Source organism: Geotrypetes seraphini, chromosome 12 (assembly GCF_902459505.1).
Source record: "Geotrypetes seraphini chromosome 12, aGeoSer1.1, whole genome shotgun sequence".
NCBI classification, from domain to species: Eukaryota; Metazoa; Chordata; class Amphibia; order Gymnophiona; family Dermophiidae; genus Geotrypetes; species Geotrypetes seraphini.
This window is the reverse complement of record NC_047095.1, coordinates 66097905-66121304: the sequence shown is the minus strand read 5'-3', so window position 1 is coordinate 66121304 and position 23400 is coordinate 66097905. Positions and strand designations below refer to the sequence as shown.

Sequence of the window (23400 nt, the reverse complement as noted above, 5' to 3'; positions counted from 1 at the left end):
TTTTTGATTTGACTTGGCTCGCTGTGCTTTATTTTAGCGAAGCCCAAAGTATTGGGACACCAGTGAGGTCTTCCACTTTGGGAGCCACGCCAGGGTCGTGCTGCCGCCTGTCGGTGGTCTTCCACAAGCTTCCCGGGACCCCGGCAGGTGACAGCACTAAAGCATTTAGCGTTCTGGGCCACGATAGAAACCTCTACTGTGGCCATCGTCTGGTCAGTTACTTCTTCCTGAGCTTGCTAATGTCCGAGTGCTAGGCTTCATCATCTTAGTCCTGCTTTGGGGGGGGGGGGTGTTGGAGGACAAGGAAAGGTAGTCTAAATTTATTTTTTTTGTTTTTCTTCTTTGATTTGCCAAATCTTGGAAGCTCAAGCTATAGCAACAGTTTTGAAAAATCTTCATTTGGAGCCGTATCTGAATTGGCATCAGTCCTGCTTTTCCGTAGGACCGCCTGACCCATGCACTACCTCAAAACAGACCTGGACCTTTAAGAACGTCATCTGGAAAGTGAGAAATGGGCTCCAGGCCTAAAACTGGCCAACTGCTCCCAGCGGCATTACACATTCCAAAATAAATAAATGGTAGGAATACTTATACTATACAAAAAAAATAAATAAAAATTCAGGGTTCACGCGAGTATATCTCCCGGTACAAACCATAATCAGTTTAGGGTTACCATATGGCTCCAGAAAAGAGAGGACGGATTGAGACACTCGGGTTTTACTTCTACTGAAAGCAATGGAAGTAAGGAGGACAGAGACGGATACAGTAAAACCTTGGATTGCAAGTGTTTTGCAAGACATTTGATTAAATTTTAACTTGATATACAAGCAATGTCTTGCAATACGAGTACATACAGTATACACGCGTCACATTATCACAACTGAGCCGATGGTTCTTCTCTCTCTGATGCTGCGGGAGTGTAGTGACTGTTCTAAATGAGCGAGGTCTTGCAATAAAAGTATGTATAGTATTTAAGTTTTTGGGTTGTGGAACGAATTGTCTGAGTTTCCATTATTTCTTATGGGGAAATTCGCTATGATATACATAAGAACATAAGAATTACCGCTGCTGGGTCAGACCGGTGGTCCATCGTGCCCAGCAGTCCGCTCACGCGGCGGCCCTCTGGTTAAAGACCAGTACCCTAACTGAGACTAGCCCTACCAGCATACGTTCTGGTTCAGCAGGAACTTGTCTAACTTTGTCTTGAGTCCCTGGAGGGTGTTTTTCCCCTATGACAGACTCCGGAAGAGCGTTCCAGTTTTCTACCACTCTCTGGGTGAAGAAGAACTTCCTTACGTTGGTACGGAATCTATCCCCTTTCAACTTTAGAGAGCGCCCTCTCGTTTTCCCTACCTTGGAGAGGGTGAACAACCTGTCCTTATCTACTAAGTCTATCCCCTTCAGTACCTTGAATGTTTTGATCATGTCCCCTCTCAATCTCCTCTGTTCGAATTATGCTCGCAAACTAAGCGTTTACTATATCTAGGTTTTACTTCCACTGAAAGCAATGGAAGTAAAACCCGGATGTCTCAGTCCACCCTCCTTTTTCTGGAGCCATATGGTAAACCTACCTAAACATCACATGATATATGGAGACAGCTCTCGGACATTCCCACTTCACAGACTGGACCATGTGATCTTGCTAGGGCTGAGGAAGGGAACAGCCTACAAAACTGTCGTTCTCTGGGAATGCGACAAATGTCCTAATCATGGACAACTGTAAAAAAAAAAGGCTTTCCCTGACTCAGCACAGAAATGAAGCACTGCTTATCAAGACCAGTTTAAAAGTAGCAACGGCAGCAAGACACCCACGTGTCTGCCTCTTGCAGTTCCTGATTCCCCCTTAAGGTGGAGCCCTACATCTTGAATATATGAAAATGGCCCAATATGGTTTTTTTTCTTTGGGGGGGGGGGTTGGCAGGGGGGAGGGTGGGAATAAAATGTGTGTAGTCAAACCTCCTGTTTTTGTAATCTTTATACCAAAGTTTGCTTTTCAAATGTTTTGGCTGCATTTATTCATATGCTGTATGTATGGGGTTACCAGATTTTGTTAGCTGCCCCCACACAAACCTCCGTGGCATCAAGGCAGCATGTGAAGGACCTCCGTGCATGCGCGGATTTGTCAGTGCGATGATGTCATTCGCATGTGCGCAAGTGTATGACATCATAGAAACATAGAAGATGACGGCAGAAAAGGGCTACAGCCCATCAAGTCTGCCCACTCTGCTTACCCACCCCCTGTCTATGCCCTAATGACCCAATTTCCTTATCTTGACCCTCGTAGGGATCCCACATGGGTTATCCCATTTATTCTTAAAGTCTGGCACGCTGTCTGCCTCGATCCCTGCACTGGAAGCTTGTTCCAATGATCAACCACTCTCTCTGAAGAAATACTTTCTGGTGTCGCCATGAAATTTTCCGTCCCTGAGTTTGAGCGGGTGCCCTCTTGTGGCCGAGGGTCCCTTGAGAAAGAAAATATCATCTTCCACTTCGACACGTCCCGTGAGGTACTTAAATGTTTCGATCATGTCTCCCCTCTCCCACCGTTCCTCGAGAATGTAGAGCTGCAATTTGTTCAGTCTCTCTTCGTACGAGAAACCCTTGAGCCCCTTGAGACATCATCGCCCCCAACTTCCACGCACGCACAGAGGTCTTCCACATGCTGCCCCGACATCGGGGACTTCCATAATCCGGACCACCTGCCAGGTTTTGGAAGTCCCTCCGGGCACCCGAACATGTGCTCTAAAAAGAGGACGTATCCAGGTTTCCCCGGACGTCTTGTAACCCTCTGTATGTATCACCATGATGTTTTTGGGACGTTCTGAGGAAGCTCTGATGTTATCTGACTGCACCCCTGCAGTTGCCTGGGTAAGGATAATGGGGATGTCTAAGTAGAAACAGCTTTCTTTTGTCTTCTCAGAAATAAATGATAAATAAGGGTATAAAGAAAGATCTCAGAGGTTTTCTCCATTTCTGCTGCCAAATAAATTGTTTGTTAGTACTGCTATTTGAGAGGGAGGTGAGAATGGGGCTTTATTTGTTTCGGGACAGGATGATGCAGGCCTGGTTTTAACCCAAACACACATCGTTCTCTCTCCTTTTCTTTAGAATAATCAGAACTACAAGTCCCAGCATTCAATGAATGGCTACAATCAGGAGAGGACTCAACCCAAGCTGGAAAAAAAAGAAATGGAGCCAGCTGTCAACCTTAATTCTATGGGCCAGTGACGAGTAGGAGACTCGCAACGAACAGCACAGAGGAAAAGAAATAAGCCAGCAGCTTGAGTCTGAGATTTATCACAGCTTTTTTCAGAGGTGGGAGGAAGGAGCATTCGTTTTGGAACTGGGCCCCTCACGACGACTCCCTGCTTTTGGAATTTAACAAGTAAAAATGTCCTTGGATCAGAAGAGTTCTGGGTACCTGTTCAGTGGTACTGTATAGTCACTCACCTTGGATGTTATAACCAAAAAAAGGTTAGAAATAAAAGATGTCTTCAGCAGCAGCAGCATCCGTTCGGGTACAGACAGAGTCCCAGACCTCCATGAACACGAGTATGTCTTCATGTTGCATACAATGGTACCACTGACGGAGAACTGAACCACGCAGTTCAGAGGATGGTCCTATTTATAAATACCTCACAAAACAACCCCCCACCCCTCCCCATTATGCTTTCTCTTTCCAAAATCTCTCAGAAGTATGTCCACTTTGGAGGTGAGGTGGAGGCAATCCCACACACCATCTTTCAAGGCCTTCGACAGGATCGTCTCGGTTGTGGCTTTAGTGGCAGATTCTTTCGGTCATCTCCCGCTGGAGGGGGGGGGGGAGAGAGAGAGAAAAAAAAAGAGTATTTGTGTTAATAACAGAGGAGTTTAGTAAGATGTGCATTCACAAGGCCACTGCCAAGGTCGATAGTCCCATCAGCAGGAAGTCTGCCAACACAATTCTGCTGAAATGAGGGGAGAAACCTTGGCTCTTGTGTGACACGGTTTCTTTCTCTCTGAGGAAACAGCTGTCTCCAGTTTGAGCCAAATCCCAAAGACGTGCTGCTTGGAACTTATCTACAGGCCTTGGATGTCTTAGTAAAATTATTTATAACTACAGCTTACGCTCTCCCCAGTGAACCTGGACCTACTTGTAAAACTATGCAAGTTGTGCTCCAGAATGGCTGTCGATGGGTAGCTTTGAGCTTCTTTTAATTACGGGGCCTGGCACATTCCTTCTACTCCTCAAAGCTTCCAGTTCAGTTCAATCCAGTCACCACATTCCCTCCTTTTATCCCCCGCTATCTAGCCCAGCCATGAAAGCAATGATCCTAATAAGGGAGAGAGAGGGACTGTGCTTACCTTCAGACCACCCCCTCCCCCCCATTAAAAAAAACTTCAGATAATTATAAATAGCAATACTATTTTGGGAGAAAAAGCCTGAGAATGTCCCCATTCAAATTACTGATGGCAATGTGAAGCGTTTCCCTTTTTTTCTTTTTTTTTTTTTGGGGGGGGGGGGTTTCTGTTGTACCTCACATATCCCACCAGTTTTGGATTATAAAGAGCACCTTCAGAACTCATCGTTTGCCCTCTCACAGGTACTGCTATTGCACAATGGCTTTGATTAACCCCTTCCCTCCTCTGCTTCCCCCCTCAAAAAAAAAGGATGTGAACACTGCCCTCTTCAGCATCGCCAGCCCTGAACAAACTGCAAAGCAAAAGTTAAACTCATCCCAGTCTCCTGCATATTTGGACAGTGTAGAGATGCCTGAACTTAGGGTTACTTAAGCCCGCCCTGTTCCGCCTGAGTCACGCCCCATTCCCACCTCCAGCCCCACCCCCCTCGACCTGGTCACTCGTCGGGAGGGCATCTGCGCATGCGCTGGTGTGGCAAGATGTCGCAGGCATGCGCGCATGGGCATGATGTCATCGCGTTGCGTCCATGCGTGCGCAGATTCCGTCCCCACGTCGCTACCTGGAAAGCTTTTCATAACCCTGACAAAGTGCCGGGTTTTGAAAAGCCGTCTGAACCCCTGGGCATGTCCAGGGAAATCCGGACGGCTGGTAACCCTACCTGAACTCGATCCCCTGAAAGCCTGACTAAGCAAGCCCAAGAATTCACTCTGAGCTAAGTGGGGGCTATTCTACAACCAGGCAGTGGCGTACCAAGGGTGTGTGGGGAGGTGGACTGCCCCGGGTGCACGCCCTAGGGGGGTGCACAGCCGGCCGGGTCTGGAACCTCCTGGGACCTGCACCTCAGTCTGGCTGCTGGCGTACTTGCAAACTATTGTTTGTTTACAATAAAAAGTTAATTTGGGGGTCTTAAGAAACACTAGGAAGCGAGGAACCTTTTCTCAGAGTGTCTGAGCCAGCAGCCAATCAGTGGGTGGCATCTGCTGTAAATAGAGGGAGAAGCAGCTTCATTTCTGGGTTCTAGGGACCGCTGAGCTTTATGGGCTTTTTTTGGGGGGAGGGGGCTTGGGTTCAAGCATGGCTGAGCAGCAGCATCTACCGCTGTGCCACATCTTGCTCCAGGCGCGGCCAAGAAAAAGGCTAAGAAGCCGGCGGGAGCGGCGAAAGCGCGTGTGGCATCGGGCCCCAGCGTCTGCACGCTGATCATGAAGGTGGTATCGGCATCAAAGAAGCACAGCAGCGTGTCCTTGGGTCCGCCCTGAAGAAGGTTCTGGCGGCATCCGGCTATGATGTAGAAAAGAACAGCCACCTGAAGCTAGCCGTCAAGAGTAAAAGAAACTGGCAGTGAAGAAGCCGAAAAAGGCGGCAGGGGCTGGAGTGATTTCCCCCCCCCCCCCCCACACACATACACCGTTAAAACCATTTTAAGGAAGCCTTTGGGACTGATCAAGCTCAAGCTACTCCTGTATCAAGGGTGGGGCTGGGAATGAACTCGCAACTTCAGGGTGCTGAGGCACCAGCTCTAACCACTAGGCTACTCACTCCCACAGTAACCTTGTAAGACTGACATGAGTTTTGGTTTGTATTCAAGTCAACCTTTTTTCCCCCTTTTGAGAGGGAAAAAGTTTCCTCAGTTTATATTTGGATGGGCTTATATTCGAGTATATACGGTAAATAGCTTTCTTTCCCCCATCACCAGGAAGAGACTCTGACAAAGCCGAAGGCCGATGCCTACATACATTCACAGAACATGTGCAGGAGCCGCTAGGCATTGTTACATTAACATTTCCTATTATTGTGTCTTCAAGGCAACCAGGAGGAACTGGTATTGAAAACTGGCTCGCTTGCTCTCATCCTATTCTGCAGCTAATTTGCAGCGCTAAAAAGTAAAAGGAGCCCTAAGTTTATGATTCTGGGGCAATGGAGGATTTAGTGACTTTCCCAAGGTAAGAGTAAACTTCTCCTTGAACTGAATTACAAAAAAAAAAGTGACTGATATTGGAATATCCAATATAAGCCTAAACGTACACATGCCCTTTTAGCTCTAACGTCTCTAAGAAAAGCAGGACTATATTTTCATGCAGGCAATAGGTCTAAACCTAGATTGATTCAACACGTTCCTGACCGAACTGCCATTTCTTCTTACCAAAGGCTCTAGCTCCCGGTGACTGACGAGACTGAACTCTGTGATGAAATAATAGAAATGTTTGTAGCAGGTGTTCACGTGAGCTTCAGCTCCCACGTTGATGATGCCGTCAAAGTGATGAATGTACACATGAACGAAGACCCGGAAGAGCCTGGTGAGGATTTTCGTACACACCTGTTGGAAGTTCCTCGGAAACGGGACTCCTGCAAAAGAAAAGCCAAGATAATAAAGACTCTTGGAAGCCCGGCAATCTGATAAACTACTGGGCACCAGCCGGGCAAGTCAAATAGGTCACAAGACCGTCTCAATGCAAGAGAAAATAACAGTGTCTGGGGACCTTGTTTTCTATCTTGGTTTTAAGTGGATGACTTCAAAACAAAGATATATTTATAACCTATCTCATGAGTTCTTTCAAGGCAACCCAGCTTAAGACTGTTTACAATGGCCTACCACGGTTGGTCATTCTCTAGGTTTCTCACTAAGCCTTTAAAAATGTTAATGGCTGGGAATAACCCGATGAATTGACCACCACTGCCAAGAGCTGAATATACTCGAGACGCAGCTGTAAACAGATCCTTGGCAGAGGGACAAGTTACAAGCCTGAATCTAAAGCATCCCGTGCTTGATAAACCAATTACTGTACATACATTTTCTCCCTGACCATGAACCCTCGCAGCCTAGTCAAACCCCTGGCAACCTCATAAAAGGAAACATTTTTACAATACAATGAGCGAAATTGGGTTTTTGTGATGGTTTATGTTGACAGCAGAGGAAGAGAATTTCATTTAGATAACAAGTAATGATAATCATATGGAAATCAGCCCCCTCTTTTACCAAGGCGGGCTAACGATTAGCGCACGCTAAATGCGAACGCACCCATTATATTCCATGGACGCGTTCGCATTTAGTGCGTGCTAATCGTTAGTGTGCGCTAAATCAATTACAGCGCGCTAAACCGGTTAGCACGACGTAAAAGGGCCCCTAGATTTTTAACAATTCAAATAAATGAAGTCACGTTTTTGTTTCGCATAGACTGTTTATTAAAGAACATAAGAACATAAGCAGTGCCACTGCTGGATCAGACCAGAGGTCCATCGCGCCCAGCAGTCCGCTCACGCGGCGGCCCATCAGGTCTAGGATCTGTATACTAGCCCTCTATCTATAACCTTCTATCCCCTTTTCCTTCAGAAAATTGTCCAATCCCTTCTTGAACCCCAATACCGTACTCTGTCCTATCACACCCTCTGGAAGCGCATTCCAGGTGTCCACCACCCTTTGGGTGAAGAAGAACTTCCTAGCATTGGTTCTAAATCTGTCCCCTCTTAATTTTTCCTAATGCCCTCTCGTTCTTGTAGTTTTTGAATGTTTGAAGAATCTGTTCCTCTCCACTTTGTCCATGCCCTTCATGATCTTGTAAGTCTCTATCATGTCCCCTCTAAGTCTCCGTTTTCCAGGGAAAAGAGCCCCAGTTTCTCCAGTCTTTCAGCATAAGAAAGGTTTTCCAAGAGATATTGATATGAACATAATCTAAAAAGAGAGGGGAGATTTTTTTTTTAAGTCAATGACTGAGAATCGATGATCTGAGCAGCATTTGGGAAAAGTTCCTGATGCAGCAGAAGAGGAGCTGCGAAACGCTGGCCACGTCGGAGCTTATATATTAGACTGTACGGAAGACATAACCAGCGCTGCGTACAGAATGGCCCGTTTATAAAAGATAAGGTAATGATTCATTCCTGGATGGACTCCTTGTTAACAAATTCCAAGAGATATTGATTTGAACGTAATCTAAAAGAAAAAGTGGAAGTTTTGCAAGCCAACGATTGAGAAACGGGGAGCTTAGTTAGACCAGGTATTGCAACATGAGTTACTGAAGCCTTTTCCCACCCCAGAACGTTATGATCCGTGAAGGTTGTTGAATATGAATCTTGTTCCATCCGAGGAGAATGGCCCTTAGACCACTGCCCTATGGCCTAGCTATCTTGTGAACATTTTTAATTAAATCCTAGTCCATTTCTTCCAACTGTGAAGGAGGCCTATATATCACACCAATGTAAATACATTTTCCATTACCTCTTCAGAAATGCATCTCCCTTCACAAGTTTAAGTTTCAAGTTTTATTTAAAATTTGATTAATCGCTTAATCGTACTTCTAAGCGATGTACAATGTTAAAAAGTTTTACAACATTTTGGGGGTACAATATATAAGACATGGACATGACGTACGGGACTTACAGCGCCGAAGGGGACGGGGTGAGAAATACAATATAAAATAGGAAAGATGGCAAATATGGGAAAAACAAAAGGCAGGGTTTGGAGAAACAGAAAGAAAGGGGAGAGAATAGCAAATGGAATAGGAAGAAGAGAATTGGAATAATGAGAAGAATGGGCTATAAGATGTGTAAAAGTTTATCTTTGCGGAAGAAATCCGATATAGAGAAGCGTAACCTTGCAACGAAAATCAAAGGTCAAAAGATAAGAGTTCTTCAAACTCAAAGGGTTAGATGTCAAAAGAATCCTTAAAGAGGAAGCATTACTCACCCCACAAACCATTTCAAATATATTTATTGAGTTTTCAATAACAAAAGTAGAAACACATAAGAAAGAAAAACAACAATGAGCAAGTAAACAAAGAGGTTCAACAGAACCGTCTGGTAACCCAGAAGATAAAACATGCATAATATCTCAAAGAGGACCATGGGGGAGAACCAGGGGGTTCGGGAGAACCAATATTAAACCTGAAGAGGAGAGAGGACAAAGAGAGAAGTGCAGAGAAAGAAAGGATGGAGGAGAACCTAATCAGACAGAAGTTGAAAGAGAGAAACCAGTATATAAAGGATAAAGGATACGGGATGGACATCCCATTCCCACGAGGGAGTGCGAAGAAAGAAAGTGGATATAATCGGAATAAAAAAAAATCTAAGGGAAAGACAACGGTTAAGGAGAAAAATGTTGAATGGGTTCCCATATACTGGAAACTCACCCCACAAACCAATCGAATTCTGATGCTGCAGAACTGCATGACACAACTTGTAAAAAAAAAAAAAAAGCTTCCCAAAACACACATTTGAAGCAGAGGTGCAGGAAGCAAAATATATTGGTCCACCTGAAGGCAGAACAGAATTCACAATTTCTTTATTAGATGGAAGAGATTGCTAATGGTTTTGGAGGGGTAAAAATAGCAGATCTGGTGGTAGATGACCCAGGCCATGAATATTTAAATCCAATTAATGTTCCAGAGCTGTGACAAGCACAGGGGCCTTCTGAGATCTAGAAAATGATCGTACTCAATGCCTCTGATCATCAAAGATTCATTCAAAATGTACTGATTTTGCTCATGAAAATGTATTGCTTCCTAATTACAGGGCTGCATCCCAGGTACACTTTCTATCTGTGTTCATCCAGCTCAAATGTAAACCGTTAACACAAGGAATAAAACTCAGATGATTAGCAGAAATAAGTTTTGGGTAGAGTCCGATGGTGGGCCTGCGGGCGCCTGGGTGGGGGCCGCGAGAAGGCGGGAGTGGATTTTTGTGGGTATCGGCGCGGAGGGGCCTTGAACGATCTGGACGCGGTCGGTTTAGGTTTTTGCCGGACGAGGGAGGCGAACGAGCGTTCGTGTTCGGAGAGGCGTTTTGTAGCCGCCTCGATAGTGTCATCGAACAGTTCTTTTCCCACGCAGGGGAGGTTAGCCAACCGGTCCTGCAAGTTGGGGTCCATGTCGACCAGGCGCAGCCAAGCTAGTCGGCGCATGGCGATAGCAAAGGCTGCCTCTCTGGAGGAGAGTTCGAAGCCATCGTAGGCCGCGTGGAATAGATGGAGGCGCAGGTTGGAGAGGGACTCTAAAAGCAGGCCAAACGCTCCTTGCCGGGAGGCCGGTAGGTCAGTCTCAAAGGCTCTCAATAGTCCAATGAGGTGTTTGAGGTAGGATGTGAAGGTGAAAGTGTAGCTTTGCACCCTAGAGGCCATCATTGCATTTTGATATAGTCTCCTGCCGAACTTGTCCAGGGTTCGGCCTTCTCGGCCTGGGGGGACAGCTGCTGAGACACGGGATGGGTGAGCCTTTTTCAAGGAGGATTCTACTAGCAGCGACTGGTGAGAGAGCTGCGGTTGCTCGAATCCCGGGTAGGGTACTGTGCGGTACTTGGCCTCCATTTTGGAGGGTACGGCTGTGACCATGTAGGGGGTCTCCAGGTTCCTGAAGAAGGCCTGTTGGAGTACCGGGTTAGGTGGTAAGCGAAGGGACTCTCTGGGCAGTGATGGCATATCCAGCTCCGCCAGGTACTTCTTAGAGTATCTGGAGTCGGACTGGAGGTCTAAGTCCAAAGCGTGGGTCGGTGAACGAGACCTCCGTCGGGTGGAGAAGGATGGGGAGGCTTCCCTCGAGTATCGAGGTTCCTGCTCCGATCCACGCTCCGAGACCGGGGAAACACTGTGAGAGTGTTCCGGGGTTGTCGATCTTCGGCGTCTCGAGGAGCCCCTCGGAGACGATGCCGGGGTTCGGGGTACCGATCGATGTCGAATCGGTGACCTCGACCCGGACTCCCTCGGAGAATACCTGTGACCTCGGGGGGGGAGTTCAGAGGATGCGCGGGTTGGAGAGTGATAACTCAGCCACCCTTAGCGGTCCCGTACGAGGTGTGGGAGAACGGCCTCATAGAGTTGGTGAACCTCGGGCCTTCTTGGAGGTACGGCGGTTCGAGGTTTCTGTCGTTTTAGCACGACGTTTTTCCCCTCGGCGGTCTGTGGAGGGAGAGCGTCTCGGGTGCCTCGGCGAGGAGTCCGAGGAGGATGGGATGCGACGAAGATTGCGCACTTTTCCCCGAGGTTGCTCGATGCGAGGCTCAGGCTGGTCTGGCACATGCGGGGTCGAGGTCGAGGCCGATTGTAACTGGGCCATTGCAGCGGACAGCTCCGACGAGATCATCGCTCGGAGTAGGTCCTGAAAGACGGGCACAGACAGCATCGAAGGCATGTCCACTGCCTCGGTGCACTCCACCGGGGGCGACCTCGTATCAGAGTATTCCCGTGTGGTGGAGGCACGGCCCGAAGGCTTGGAGGGCTTAGCCGGGGCTGTAAGCATGGGGCTTCCGCCATGCGTCGACGTTGTCCCCGAGGCTGGCTTCTTCGATGTTACGGAACCTGAAGAGGGAAGAGGGGACTTACCCGGTGCCGAGGCTTTCTGTTGTCCCGAGGACTTCGGAGTCGAGTCTCGAGGCGATGCCGAGGTATTCGGGGCCGAGGTCAAGGCCGGGGACGAGGCCGGGGACGACCTCGAGGCCGAGGTAGAGGGTTGGTCTGGGGCGAAGAGGTCCGCCATGCAGGCTTTTCTTCGACGGAGGGCCCTGTTCTGGAAGGTAGCGCACTGGGGGAAGGAGTCGGTTGGATGAGCCGCCCCCAGGCAGAGGATGCACCGGCGATGCGGGTCTGTGATGGAAAGAAGCCGCTCACACCGGGTGCACTTTTTAAAGCCGGTCAAAGGCCGGGACATAGAATCGAAAGTAGCCGCGGCTCGAGTAGCTACGCAGCCACGGGGACCCGGAAGCCTCCGGGTCGTCAGAAACGAAGCAGGAATCAAGTTGAAAAGTAAAGAATTCGCGCACAGCGACTTAATTGAGGAAAAAACAAGAAAAATCGCGGTGCTAGAAGGCAGTTGGGGCAGAGCCTGAAAAACACGACTTCTAGGCTCAGCGGAAAATTTTGAACTGGAGACCACGAGGGGATGCACCCCCTAGTGGAGCAGGAAGGCACGCATGCGTGGAGCAGCAGAGCAAACTTAAATCTTCAATCAAGTTTGCTTGAAAATGCTTCCGCATCAGGGCTCCGTAGATGACGTCACCCACATGTGAGAATATCATGCCTGCTTGTCCTGGGATAAAATGTCTAAGCGGCTTACAGTACTATGTGTGTGAAGGGAAGAGCTGAGTTGAAACAGTGAGGGATGATGGTCAGAATGACAAAACAAAATTAAACGCCTTCAAATCATTCAAAACGTTTCTATTAAGCTTATAACCAAATCCAGGAAATTTGATCAAGTTACACCTCTTTTAAAAGACGCACATTGGCTTCCAATCACTCATCGAATAACATACAAACTTTGCCTGCTCACTTTCAAAACTCTTCTCAATAAAACACCGGCATTTATATACAAACTACTAATCCCTTACTATCCGTGCAGAACCTTAAGATCCAACGAACAAAATTTACTGACTATTCCTTCGCTCAAGATTATTAGCACAAGACGGCAGTTTACTTCTTCTGTAACTGCTCCACAGATTTGGAACGCTCTTCCAATTTATCTACGAAATGAGCATGATCTGGGAAAATTTAAAAGTAATCTAAAAACATTTCTTTTTTTTTTTTTTTTTAGTTCAAAAAGTTTTATTGATTTTATAAAAGATGAAATACAAAGCCAACAATATGCGTGCTCCAACAAGGAGCACATTATAACAATGTCATTAACAAATGTGAAGTGCATCCACAGTGGAATAATAGTCATAGATGATTGAATGCATCAGAAATAAAATAGAAGTTGAGAAGACATTAGTTCAGGAAAAGGAAATAAGACATAATAGGTGCAAGTTCTAACAATGTACCAGAGTAATCAGTTTAAATGATCCAAGATGCCTTTGATATTTAATCTATTAATTTTGTGACCATTGGGGTTTTTTTTCCCATTATATTTCATTATTCGTTTTCCTCATGTATTTTCCCTTTATTTGTTCTGCTTTTCTATCATGAATTGTATTTCACTTCCCTTCACTGCCTTTTGTTATGAGTATATTGGACTATTTTTAATTTAATGTTATTATTTAAAGTCTGTAATGTTTGTTTCCCTCTGAATGTATTTTAAATTGTACATCACTTAGAATTACGATTAAGCGATTAATCAAATGAACTATTAAACTTGAAACTTGAAAACAGGGGCAGGGGATGACAAGAGGGAAGAGCGAAATTCTGCTATAGGCATCGTGTAAAAGTAATGTCTTTAAGGTCTGACTTATAGGTTGTTAAAGAAGACTGGAGCAACAAGAAATCCGTGGGTCAATAAAATCAATCCACCAGCCAGAACGGCTGTTAACGCCGAGTCATAAATCATTTTCACCAACAAACACATTCGGAAGGTTTGGGACTCCTGGAGAGATCACAAATCGGATTTCCAGGAACCGTTTTGCAGGAGGTGGTCTGTCCTCTGAGCTGAGTTTCTCTTTTCCCGTGTCCTTGTCTCGAGAAGGAGATGTCCTTACCAACTAAGACAAAGAACGGCATGAGAACTTTTGCGCACATGAGCGTGGAGCGCTGAGTGAGCGCGAAGCAATAGAAGGCCGTGACAATGATAAATTACTTTTGAGTAACATAATACAGTGCATTCAAGATTCAACGCACAAAAACGTGTGAAAGTGACTATCAACGAGCATCCTCACGTGTTCATTCAAGTGCAACTAGTAGATTTGGCATGACTCAGTATCGAGTCTGATCTAGCAAAACAGATTCATTTTGATTATGTAATTCAGAGTTTCGCTAGGAAAAAGGCCAGAAAGCACCTTTGTTTGGCAGAGAATAAAGGCTATTATTAACGAACCACTGTTCCCTACAGACCACTGAAATAACTCAAAAGTATAAACCAGTGTCTCGCAAACTTTCTGGCCGGCAGCACACTAAATCCAGTCCCCCGGCCGGAAGGCACCCAGAAGTGCGTGGACGTCGATGCGATGACATCACGCGCATGTGCGGAGGCCCATCTGGCCGCGACCCGCTTCGGTGGAGGGATCCCGGAGATGTGGGGAGAGAAGGAGAGACGCCGGCCAGGAGGAGAGTCATCTGCGCCACGAGAGGCACATCTTGTAGGCCGTCAGCAGGCGTGGACGACTCTCCTCCTCGCTAGTGTGTCGTGGCACACCTGAAATCTCAGGAGGTACACAGTTTGCAATACACTGGTATAAACAGTGCATGAGAAGCAAAGAAAGAAAATTCTACAACTAGAGGTCTTGATATAGAAACATAGAAACATGATGGCAGATAAAGGCCAAATGACCCATCCAGAGCATCCTCCTCTCCCTATTGGCTAAAGCTCTTAACATTTGCATCTCCTCTTCCTATAGGCAAGGCTCTTTACACCTGCATTGTGATGTCATAGAACCTTATGATTATAGAAACATGACGGCAGATAAAGGCCAAATGACCCATCCAGAGCATCCATTATCTCCTCCTCTGCCTATTGTCTAAGGCTCTTAACATTTGCATCTCCTCTTCCTATAGGCTAAGGCTCTTTACACCTGCGTTGTGAGGTCATAGAGCTGCCCATCTGCAGTAACCATTATCTCTTCCTCTCTCCAAGAGATCCCACGTGTCTATCCCCCAGGCTTTCTTGAATTCAGACACAGTCTCCAATTCCACCACCTCTTCCGGGAGACTGTTCCATGCATCTACTACCCTTTCCGTAAAAAAAAAAGTATTTCCTTAGATTATTCCTGAGCCTATCACCTCTTAACTTCATCCTATGCCCTCTCATTGCAGAGTTTCCTTTCAAATGAAAAAGACTCGACTCATGCACATTTACATTACGTAGGTATTTAAATATCTCTATCATATCTCCCCTCTCCCGCCTTTTCTTCAAAGTGTACACATTGAGATCTTGAAGTCTGTCCCCATACGCCTTATGACGAAGACCACACACCATTTTAGTAGCTTCCTCTAGATTGACTCCATCCTTTTTATATCTTTTTGAAGGTGCGGCCTCCAGAATTGTAAACATTATTCTAAATGAGGTCTCACCAGAGTTTTACAGAGGCATCAGTACCTTGTTTTTCCTACTAGCCATACCTCTCCCTATGCAACCTAGCCTCCTTCTAGCTTTCGCCATCACCTTTTCAACCTGTTTGGCCTCCTTACAAAGGAAAGACTCAGGAGTCATAGACATGAAAGGGAAGTATGAAATAGTGTCACAAGAAGGGTGATGGATTAAAAAAAACAGTAACACATTAAGAAGAAGAAAAGAAAAAAAAAAAAAGCCTGGGATATTCACAAAGGATTCTTGGTAGAAGGAAAGCCAGCTATCGTGTGGGATCTGTGTTGCTGCACAGAGAAAATAGCTCGACCAGATGGCTCTATAGAGGGTTTTATCCATCATCACATTCTGGGATCTATTTCATATAATTCCTCACACTGGATCTGACTTCGCAAAGGATTCTGCCATGCTCTGCTGGTACGAAGGAAGAACCTTTCCTAGCAACGCAGGCGGCGAAGCTAGACCCCTCTATCTCTACTCTGCTGACAACCACATGTGACTTTAAATCTTTTCGAAAAGAAATGAAAACTCTGTTATTCAAAGAAACTATCTTGTCCGCTTATCCCCCCCTCTGCATACTCCACCATATAACCAACCCTAATCTTCTCCCTCCCTACAAGTTTCCTCAAACGGCCCCCTTTCCTTAAATTTACCCTCTTAGCCTCCACCTCCTTAAACTCATCCTCTTAGCCTCCACTATGTATCTAACCCTATCTCTTATTCTAGCATCTCTATGTATCTTTCCTTAAAATGTGTAACTTCCTGGAAATGTCCAGCCATCTTCAATTGTAATCCGCTTAGAACTGCAAGGTACAGGCGGAATAGAAGTCTCTAATGTAATGTAATGTACGGCAGACCCAGGGCCAGATGCACAAAACTCACTGTCTGTTTAATGATCATCGCAAAAGCAATTTTAACGACGAAATATTGCATCTATCGATGTACAAAATGGCAAGTCACCGTGTTTTCCATGGTTTGTAGCAGCCTCCAATAAATTGTATGTAAATACGTTACAAGGAGCATCAATATTAAAATGAGCACTTCGATCGATGCCCACAATGAAACGCTGGTTATTAACGCTCTGAAATCTCCGACAGGTCTGGAGGTGCCGATAGCGTTAAAAAAGCCGGTGTTATCTTTTTTTTAATGGGCACAGATACGTACGTGTGTTACATATGAACATCTGTGCTCATTAAAAAAAAAAAAAAGCTACTCTTCCTGCCCCGAACAGCTGAGTGGCAGGAGGCTGTTTCAAGGCTTCCCCTGTTCGCCCCGTGCACGTATCAGTCGCTTTTTCCAACAAATAATCATGCGGGATTACAGCAGTCCTGCAGCTCATTTGCATGCGAAGTTCTCTGAACATCGATCGCCGTTTTCAAATCGGCCCCACAGCAGCCCATAGGCTTTGAAGGATGATTTTAGTGCGTCCAGCTCCCACTCCGAGTTACGGCTCTTTAAAGCTGATCCATTCTCTGCCTTTAGGTCTCGGTCCTGTTGCTAAGCAAACAGCAGCCCGGCTTCCATATCAGAAGGAAACTTTCTTTTAAAGGACATAAAAGACCAAAGTAACCTAGCAACCAGGAAGATAATTTGGAGATGCCATTCACGGCTCTCTATCTCCTCTAGGCTCAATGAACCAGCACAATAGTAAGAGAGGTATCAGACAGAAAGGCTGCCGGTGGAACACAATGCCTGGCTTGCCGCCAAGTGCGGTGAAACCTCTCCAGGATCTTCGCCATTTAAAGGTCTCTAAGATTTTAGGTTCTATTAAGTCTACAATTTCCATTAACATCTTCAAAATACCAACTTGCTCGTTCCTTTATACGGCCACTCTCTGCGTTCCTCATTCTCCTTGCTTTTCTATGGCAATATATTTTACTAAAGCTGTCTCTTACAAAAATCCTTATATTTCATTTTTCTACATATCTCTCATCTGCCTTTTCATCAGCCACTAGATTTCATTCCTTTCCCATCCCAGCCTTCTCACCTTTCACCTACTACCATCTTTCCATTTCCTACCTTTCTTAGAACATACGAATCGCCTTACTGGGTCAAACCAATGATCCATCAAGCCCAGTAGCCCGTTCTCACAGTGGCCAATCCAGGTCCCTAGTACCTGGCCAAAACCCAAAGAGTAGCAACATTCCAGCATCTCAAAGAATAGCAAGATTCCGGAACCCCAATGAGAGCAACATTCCAGAGCTGAGATTGTGATGTCATCATGCCTCATTCCACAGTGCCTCAGAGCCAACCTCATCAGTGATGTTACAATGGCTTGATTGTCCTATACTTGGCACATGTAAGTAGATTAGAATAGCCATACTGGGTCAGACCAATGGTCCATCAAGCCCAGTAGCCCATTCTCAAGGTGGCCAATCCAGGTCCCTAGTACTTGGCCAAAACCCAAAGAGTAGCAACATTCCAGCATCTCAAAGAATAGCAAGATTCCGGAACCCCAATGAGAGCAACATTCCAGAGCTGAGATTGTGATGTCATAATGCCTCATTCCACAGTGCCTCAGAGCCAACTTCATCAGTGATGTCACAATAGCTTAATTGTTCTATACTTGGCTCATATAAGAACATAAGAATAGCCTTACTGGATCAGACCAAAGGTCCATCAAGCCCAGTAGCCTGTTCTCACAGTGGCCAATCCAGATCCCTAGTACCTGGCCAAAACTCAAAGAGTAGCAACATTCCATGCTACCGATCCAGGGCAAGCAGAGGCTTCCCCCATGTCTTAACAACAGACTTTAGACTTTTCCTCCAGGAATTTGTCCAAACCTTTCTTAACACCAGCTACGCTATCTGTTTTTACCACAACCTCCTATTGGTTTTAAAAGTATTTCCCCGCAGTTTCATCGAGTGTCCCCTAGTCTTTGTCATGAAACTGCGGGGAAATACTTTTAAAACCAATAGGAGGAAATATGCGGATGGGAAGACTGGATGAGCCATTTGGTCTTTATCTGCCGTCATGTTTCTGTTTCATTCCCAACTAGAGTAATATGTAAAAATAAAACAAAAACTTAAAGGAAAAAAAATAATACCTTTTTTATTGGTCTAACTTAGGCCCCCTTTTATCAAGGCACGTTAGGGGGGTTTTTTATTGCCAGCTGCTGCAGTAAAAGTTCCAATGCTCATAGAAGTCCTAACGCAGCTTGATTAAAGGGAGCCTTAATGTTGTCTATGATTAGCTTTCGACGGTAACCCCTTCTTCTTCAGATCAGAAATAAGCAAAAGTTGGCAAAAATCAGTATATATGAGGGAAACATGAAAGCATTTCATTGGTAGATGGAGACAAAGCGGTTTGAATTTCTTTGTAGTGGGAAAGAAAACCAAGATCTTTGGACTAGATTCACTAACGCCACGGATTGGATCCGTGAGCAAAGGAGGGCGATCGGAATCACGCCCCCAACCGACCGCATGGATCGCTCTCCAGCGATCCCGATGCATGCGCAGACCATCTGTAGATAGTCTGCGCATGCATTGGCCCTCCGTGCCTGGCTGGAAAGTTTTTACTTTTGTTTTTTACATCTGGAATACTGTGTACAATTCTGGAGGCCGCATTATCAAAAGGATGTGCGGAGAGTTGAGTCGGTTCAGCGAATGGCCACCAGGATGGTCTCAGGACTCAAGGATCTCCCGTATGAGGAACGACTGGGTAAGTTGCAGCTGTGCTCACTCGAGGAACGCAGAGAGAGGGGAGACATGATCGAGACGTTCAAATATGTCACGGGCCGTATCGAGGTGGAAGAGGATCTCTTTTTCCTTAAAGGGCCCACGGCAACAAGAGGGCATCCCTTACCCACGGCAACAAGAGGGCATCCGTTGAAACTCAGGGGTGGGAAATTTCATGGTGACACCAGAAAATATTTCTTCACCGAAAGGGTGGTTGATCGCTGAAATAATCTTCCACAACAGGTAATTGAGGCCAGCAGCGTGCCAGATTTTAAGAAAAGATGGGATTGGCATGTGGGATCTCTTCATGGCGGTAGTTAGGGGGTGGGCCATTAGGGTGGGCAGACTAGATGGGCCGTGGCCCTTTTCTACCGTCATCTTCTATGTTTCTATTTGGCATGTGGGATCTCTTCATGGAGGTAGTTAGGGGGTGGGCCATTAGTGTGGGCAGACTAGATGGGCCGTGGCCCTTTTCTGCCGTCATCTTCTATGTTTCTATTTGGCATGTGGGATCTCTTCATGGAGGTAGTTAGGGGGTGGGCCATTAGTGTGGGCAGACTGGATGGGCCGTGGCCCTTTTCTGCCGTCATGTTCTATGTTTCTATATTTCTATGAGTTGTTTTTTTACTTTTTCGCAAAGAGAGTCGGGGCAGAAGCAGGGCAGCAATCGGGACAGAAGAACACTTCAGAAAAGGACACTTTAGAAGCATCCGACAAGGGAGCCAGGCTCTGGGGAGAGACAAGAGGCAGGATTTCAGGGCGGCAGAGAGCAGGAAAGGACAGTTGGGGCAGGGAGCATTGCGGCAGAAAAGGGCCAGTCGGAAAGAGCCTGAACGACTGGTCCTCAACAGTCACTTATTTTTTGATCTGCCAGTCCAATCGGTGTCCCTCATTTTTTTTTCAGTGACTCGCTGCCTATATTTGCATGCCGTTCCCCCTCATTTGCATGCGTGGATCGGATCTGGAGTAAGGTTAGTGAATCGGGTTGGGGTCGCAAGGTGGGCGGGACTTGATCGGTGGGCTTAGTGAATCTAGGAGACAGAGAGAGAACAAAGCAATTTAAATTCCTTTGCAGTGGGAAAGAAAGCCAAGGTTTTTGTTAAGTAGAAAACAGAGAGGTGACAAAGCATTTTAAGGCCCAGATTCACTAAAGATAGCGACAAAATCGTACCCATATATTTCTGCTCGTTATCATGAGAACACCAGCTTCAGACTATAGTTGTATGTAAAAAAGTTAGGCAAATTGCATGTTTCAATGGATTTAAGAGAACTGAAGCTTCTACACTAGGGTTACCGTATGGCTCCAGAAAAAGGAGGCTGGATTGAGCTTTCCAGGTTTTACTTCCATTGCATTCAATGGAAGTAAAACCCGGATATCTCAATCCGTCCTTTTTTCTGGAGCCATACGGGAACCCTAGTGTAGAAGCTTCAGTTCTCTTAAACCAGGAGTAGGCAATTCCGGTCCTCGAGAGCCAAAGCCAGGCCAGGTTTTCAGAATATCTACAATAAATATGCATGAGATAGATTTGCATCTCAAGGAGGCAGTGCATGCAAATCCATCTCATACATATTCATTGTGGATATCCTGAAAACCTGACCTGGCTCCGGCTCTCAAGGACTGGAATTGCCTACCCCGTTGTAAACCAAGGGTATCAAAGTCCCTCTTCAAGGGCCGCAATCCAGTTGGGTTTTCAGGATTTCCCCAATGATAACTAAAGAAGTGAAGAAAGCGATAGGAGATAAGAAAGATAATTCTGGATGTGGAAAAAGGACAAAAACGGGGAAAACTGGAAAGAGCACAGGAAGCATCAAAAGGAATGTCACCGCGTGGTTAGAAGAGCAAAAAGAGAATACGAAGAGAAGCTAGCCAGGGAAGCACGAAATTTCAAACCATTCTTCAAATATGTTAAAGGGAAGGAGCCGGCAAGGGAAGAGATGGGACCGCTGGATGAAGGAGATAGGAAGGGAACGGTGAAGGAGGAAAAAGAAGTGGCAGATAGACTAAACATGCTCTTTTTGTCAGTATTTACAAGAGAGGACACGTCCAGCGTTCTGGAACCTGAAAAGATCTTCAAAGGAGATCAAGCAGAAAAATTAACATCCATGGAGGTAAGCCTCGAAGATGTATATAAGCAGATAGATAGATTAAAAACTGACAAATCTCTGGGCCTGGACGGAATCCACCCTAGGGTATTGAAAGAACTAAAGGAGGAAATAGTGGAACTACTACAGCAGGTTTGTAATCTATCCCTGAAAACAGGAGGATTGGAAGATAGCTAATGTTACGCCCATCTTTAAAAAAGGATCGAGAGGTGACCCAGGGAACTACAGACCGGTAAGTCTGACTTCGGTTCCGGGGAAGATGGCGGAAGCGCTGATAAGACAGAATTGATGAGCATCTAGAAAAAAATAAACTGCTGGAAACAAGCCAGCATGGCTTCTGCAAGGGAAGATCGTGCCTAACGAACTTATTGCACTTCTTCGAAGGAATTAACAAACAAATGGACAAAGAGGACCCCATTGACATCATATACTTGGATTTTCAAAAAGCCTTCGGCAAGGTACCCCACGAACGCCTACTACGGAAACTGAAGAACCATGGGGTGGAAGGAGACGTACATAGATGGATCAAAAATTGGTTGGCGGGAAGAAAGCAGAGGGTAGGAGTGAATGGCCACTACTCAGACTGGAGAAGGGTCACGAGTGGGGTTCCCCAGGGGTCGGTGCTCGGACCGCTGCTGTTCAATGTATTTATAAATGATCTAGAAACAGTTGATGAAGTGCGAAGTTATAAAATTCGCAGATGACACCAAACTATTTAGTGGAGTGAGGACTAAAGAGGACTGCGAAGATTTACAAAGGGACCTGAACAAGCTGGGAGAGTGGGCGAATAAATGGCAGATGAAGTTTAATGTAGAGAAATTAAAAGTCTTACATGTAGGAAACAGAAACCCGAAGTACAGCTATATGATGGGAGGGCTGGTAATGGGTGAAAGTAGCCTAGAGAGGGACTTAGGGGTACTGGTGGACAAAACAATGAAGCCGTCGGCACAGTACGCAGCGGCCTCTAAGAAGGTGAATAGAATGCTAGGTATAATCAAGAAAGGTATTACAATCAGAATGAAAGAAGTTATCTTGCCGTTGTATCGGGCGATGGTGCTCCCCCATCTGGAGTACTGCGTCCAATATTGGTCACCGTACCTTAAGAAGGATATGGCGATACTCGAGAGGATCCAGAAAAGAGCGACACGATTGATAAAAGGTATGGAAAACCTTTCATACGCTGAAAGATTAGAGAAACTGGGGCTCTTTTCCCTGGAGAAACAGAAACTTAGAGGGGACATGATAGAGACTTACAAGATCATGAAGGACATGGAGAAAGTGGAGAGGGACAGATTTTTCAAACTTTCGAAAACTACAAGAACGAGAGGGCATTCGGAAAAATTAAGAGGGGACAGATTCAGAACCAATGCTAGGAAGTTCTTCTTTACCCAACGTGTGGTGGACGCCTGGAACGCACTTCCAGAGGGTGTGATAGGACTGAGCACGATATTGGGGTTCAAGAAGGGATTAGATGATTTTCTGAAGGAAAAGGGGATAGAAGGGTATAGATAGAGGGCTAGTATACAGGTCCTGGATCTGATGGGCCACCGCGTGAGCGGACTGCTGGGCGTGATGGACCTCTGGTCTGACTCAGCAGAGGCACTGCTTATGTTCTGATGAATATGCATGAGATCTATTTGAATGCACTGCTTTCATTCTATGCTAATAGATCTCATGCATATTCATTGGGGAAATCCTGAAAACCCGACTGGATTGCGGCCCTCGAGGATTGCGACCTGTCTTAAACCCATTGAAACATGAAATTTGCCTAACTTTTACATACAACTGTAGTCTGAAGCTGGTGTTCTCATGAAAATGAGCGGAAATATATAGGTGCATGGAAAAAAAAAAAAAAACCCCAGATCATCGTTTTGTTCAAAAACAACCTCCAGCCCTGGTTCCAGCAGTCAATTCTGAATAACAAGAACTACAAGATTTCCTCTGATAAACCCTCTCCAAATTTCTCACCCATACGTTGCACAGCTGTAACAGCTCCAAAATCTTAACATGAGCATGCATGACAAGAGGACCACAGTATACTTCCAACAAAATTAACTCAGTAAATCAAACCAACTTCAGCTTCCTGAACTCTCTGCCAGATGTCATCTCAAGCTGATTTAAGTTTTAGGAAAAAAACAATAACAACTTTGTTTTATGTATTAGTATACTTAATCACACTAATTCCACTGGGTTCAATAGTCGCAGTAGTTTAGAAATGTACACATAGCCACAACTGGCTAGAAACCGCATCATTGCTACCAAAAGACAGCAAGCTAAAACGAGACAGTGAA

At 45.8% G+C, this 23400-nt stretch overlaps 1 protein-coding gene across 4 annotated transcripts in view; it reads right to left on the bottom strand.

Annotated features, from left to right (window-relative positions):
* Positions 1-2492: 2492 nt before the first annotated feature.
* The window catches only part of MOB3C (MOB kinase activator 3C), a 49738-nt gene continuing 28830 nt past the window's right edge, over positions 2493-23400 (bottom strand). For all 4 annotated transcript variants that reach the window (XM_033916851.1, XM_033916852.1, XM_033916853.1 and 1 more), the window contains exons 3-4: positions 6545-6747; positions 2493-3808 (exon numbers count right to left, since the gene is read on the bottom strand). In XM_033916851.1, coding sequence (XP_033772742.1) covers positions 3779-3808; positions 6545-6747 — 233 coding nt within the window. In that variant the 3' untranslated portion in view covers positions 2493-3778. The remainder of the gene's footprint in view (positions 3809-6544; positions 6748-23400) is intronic.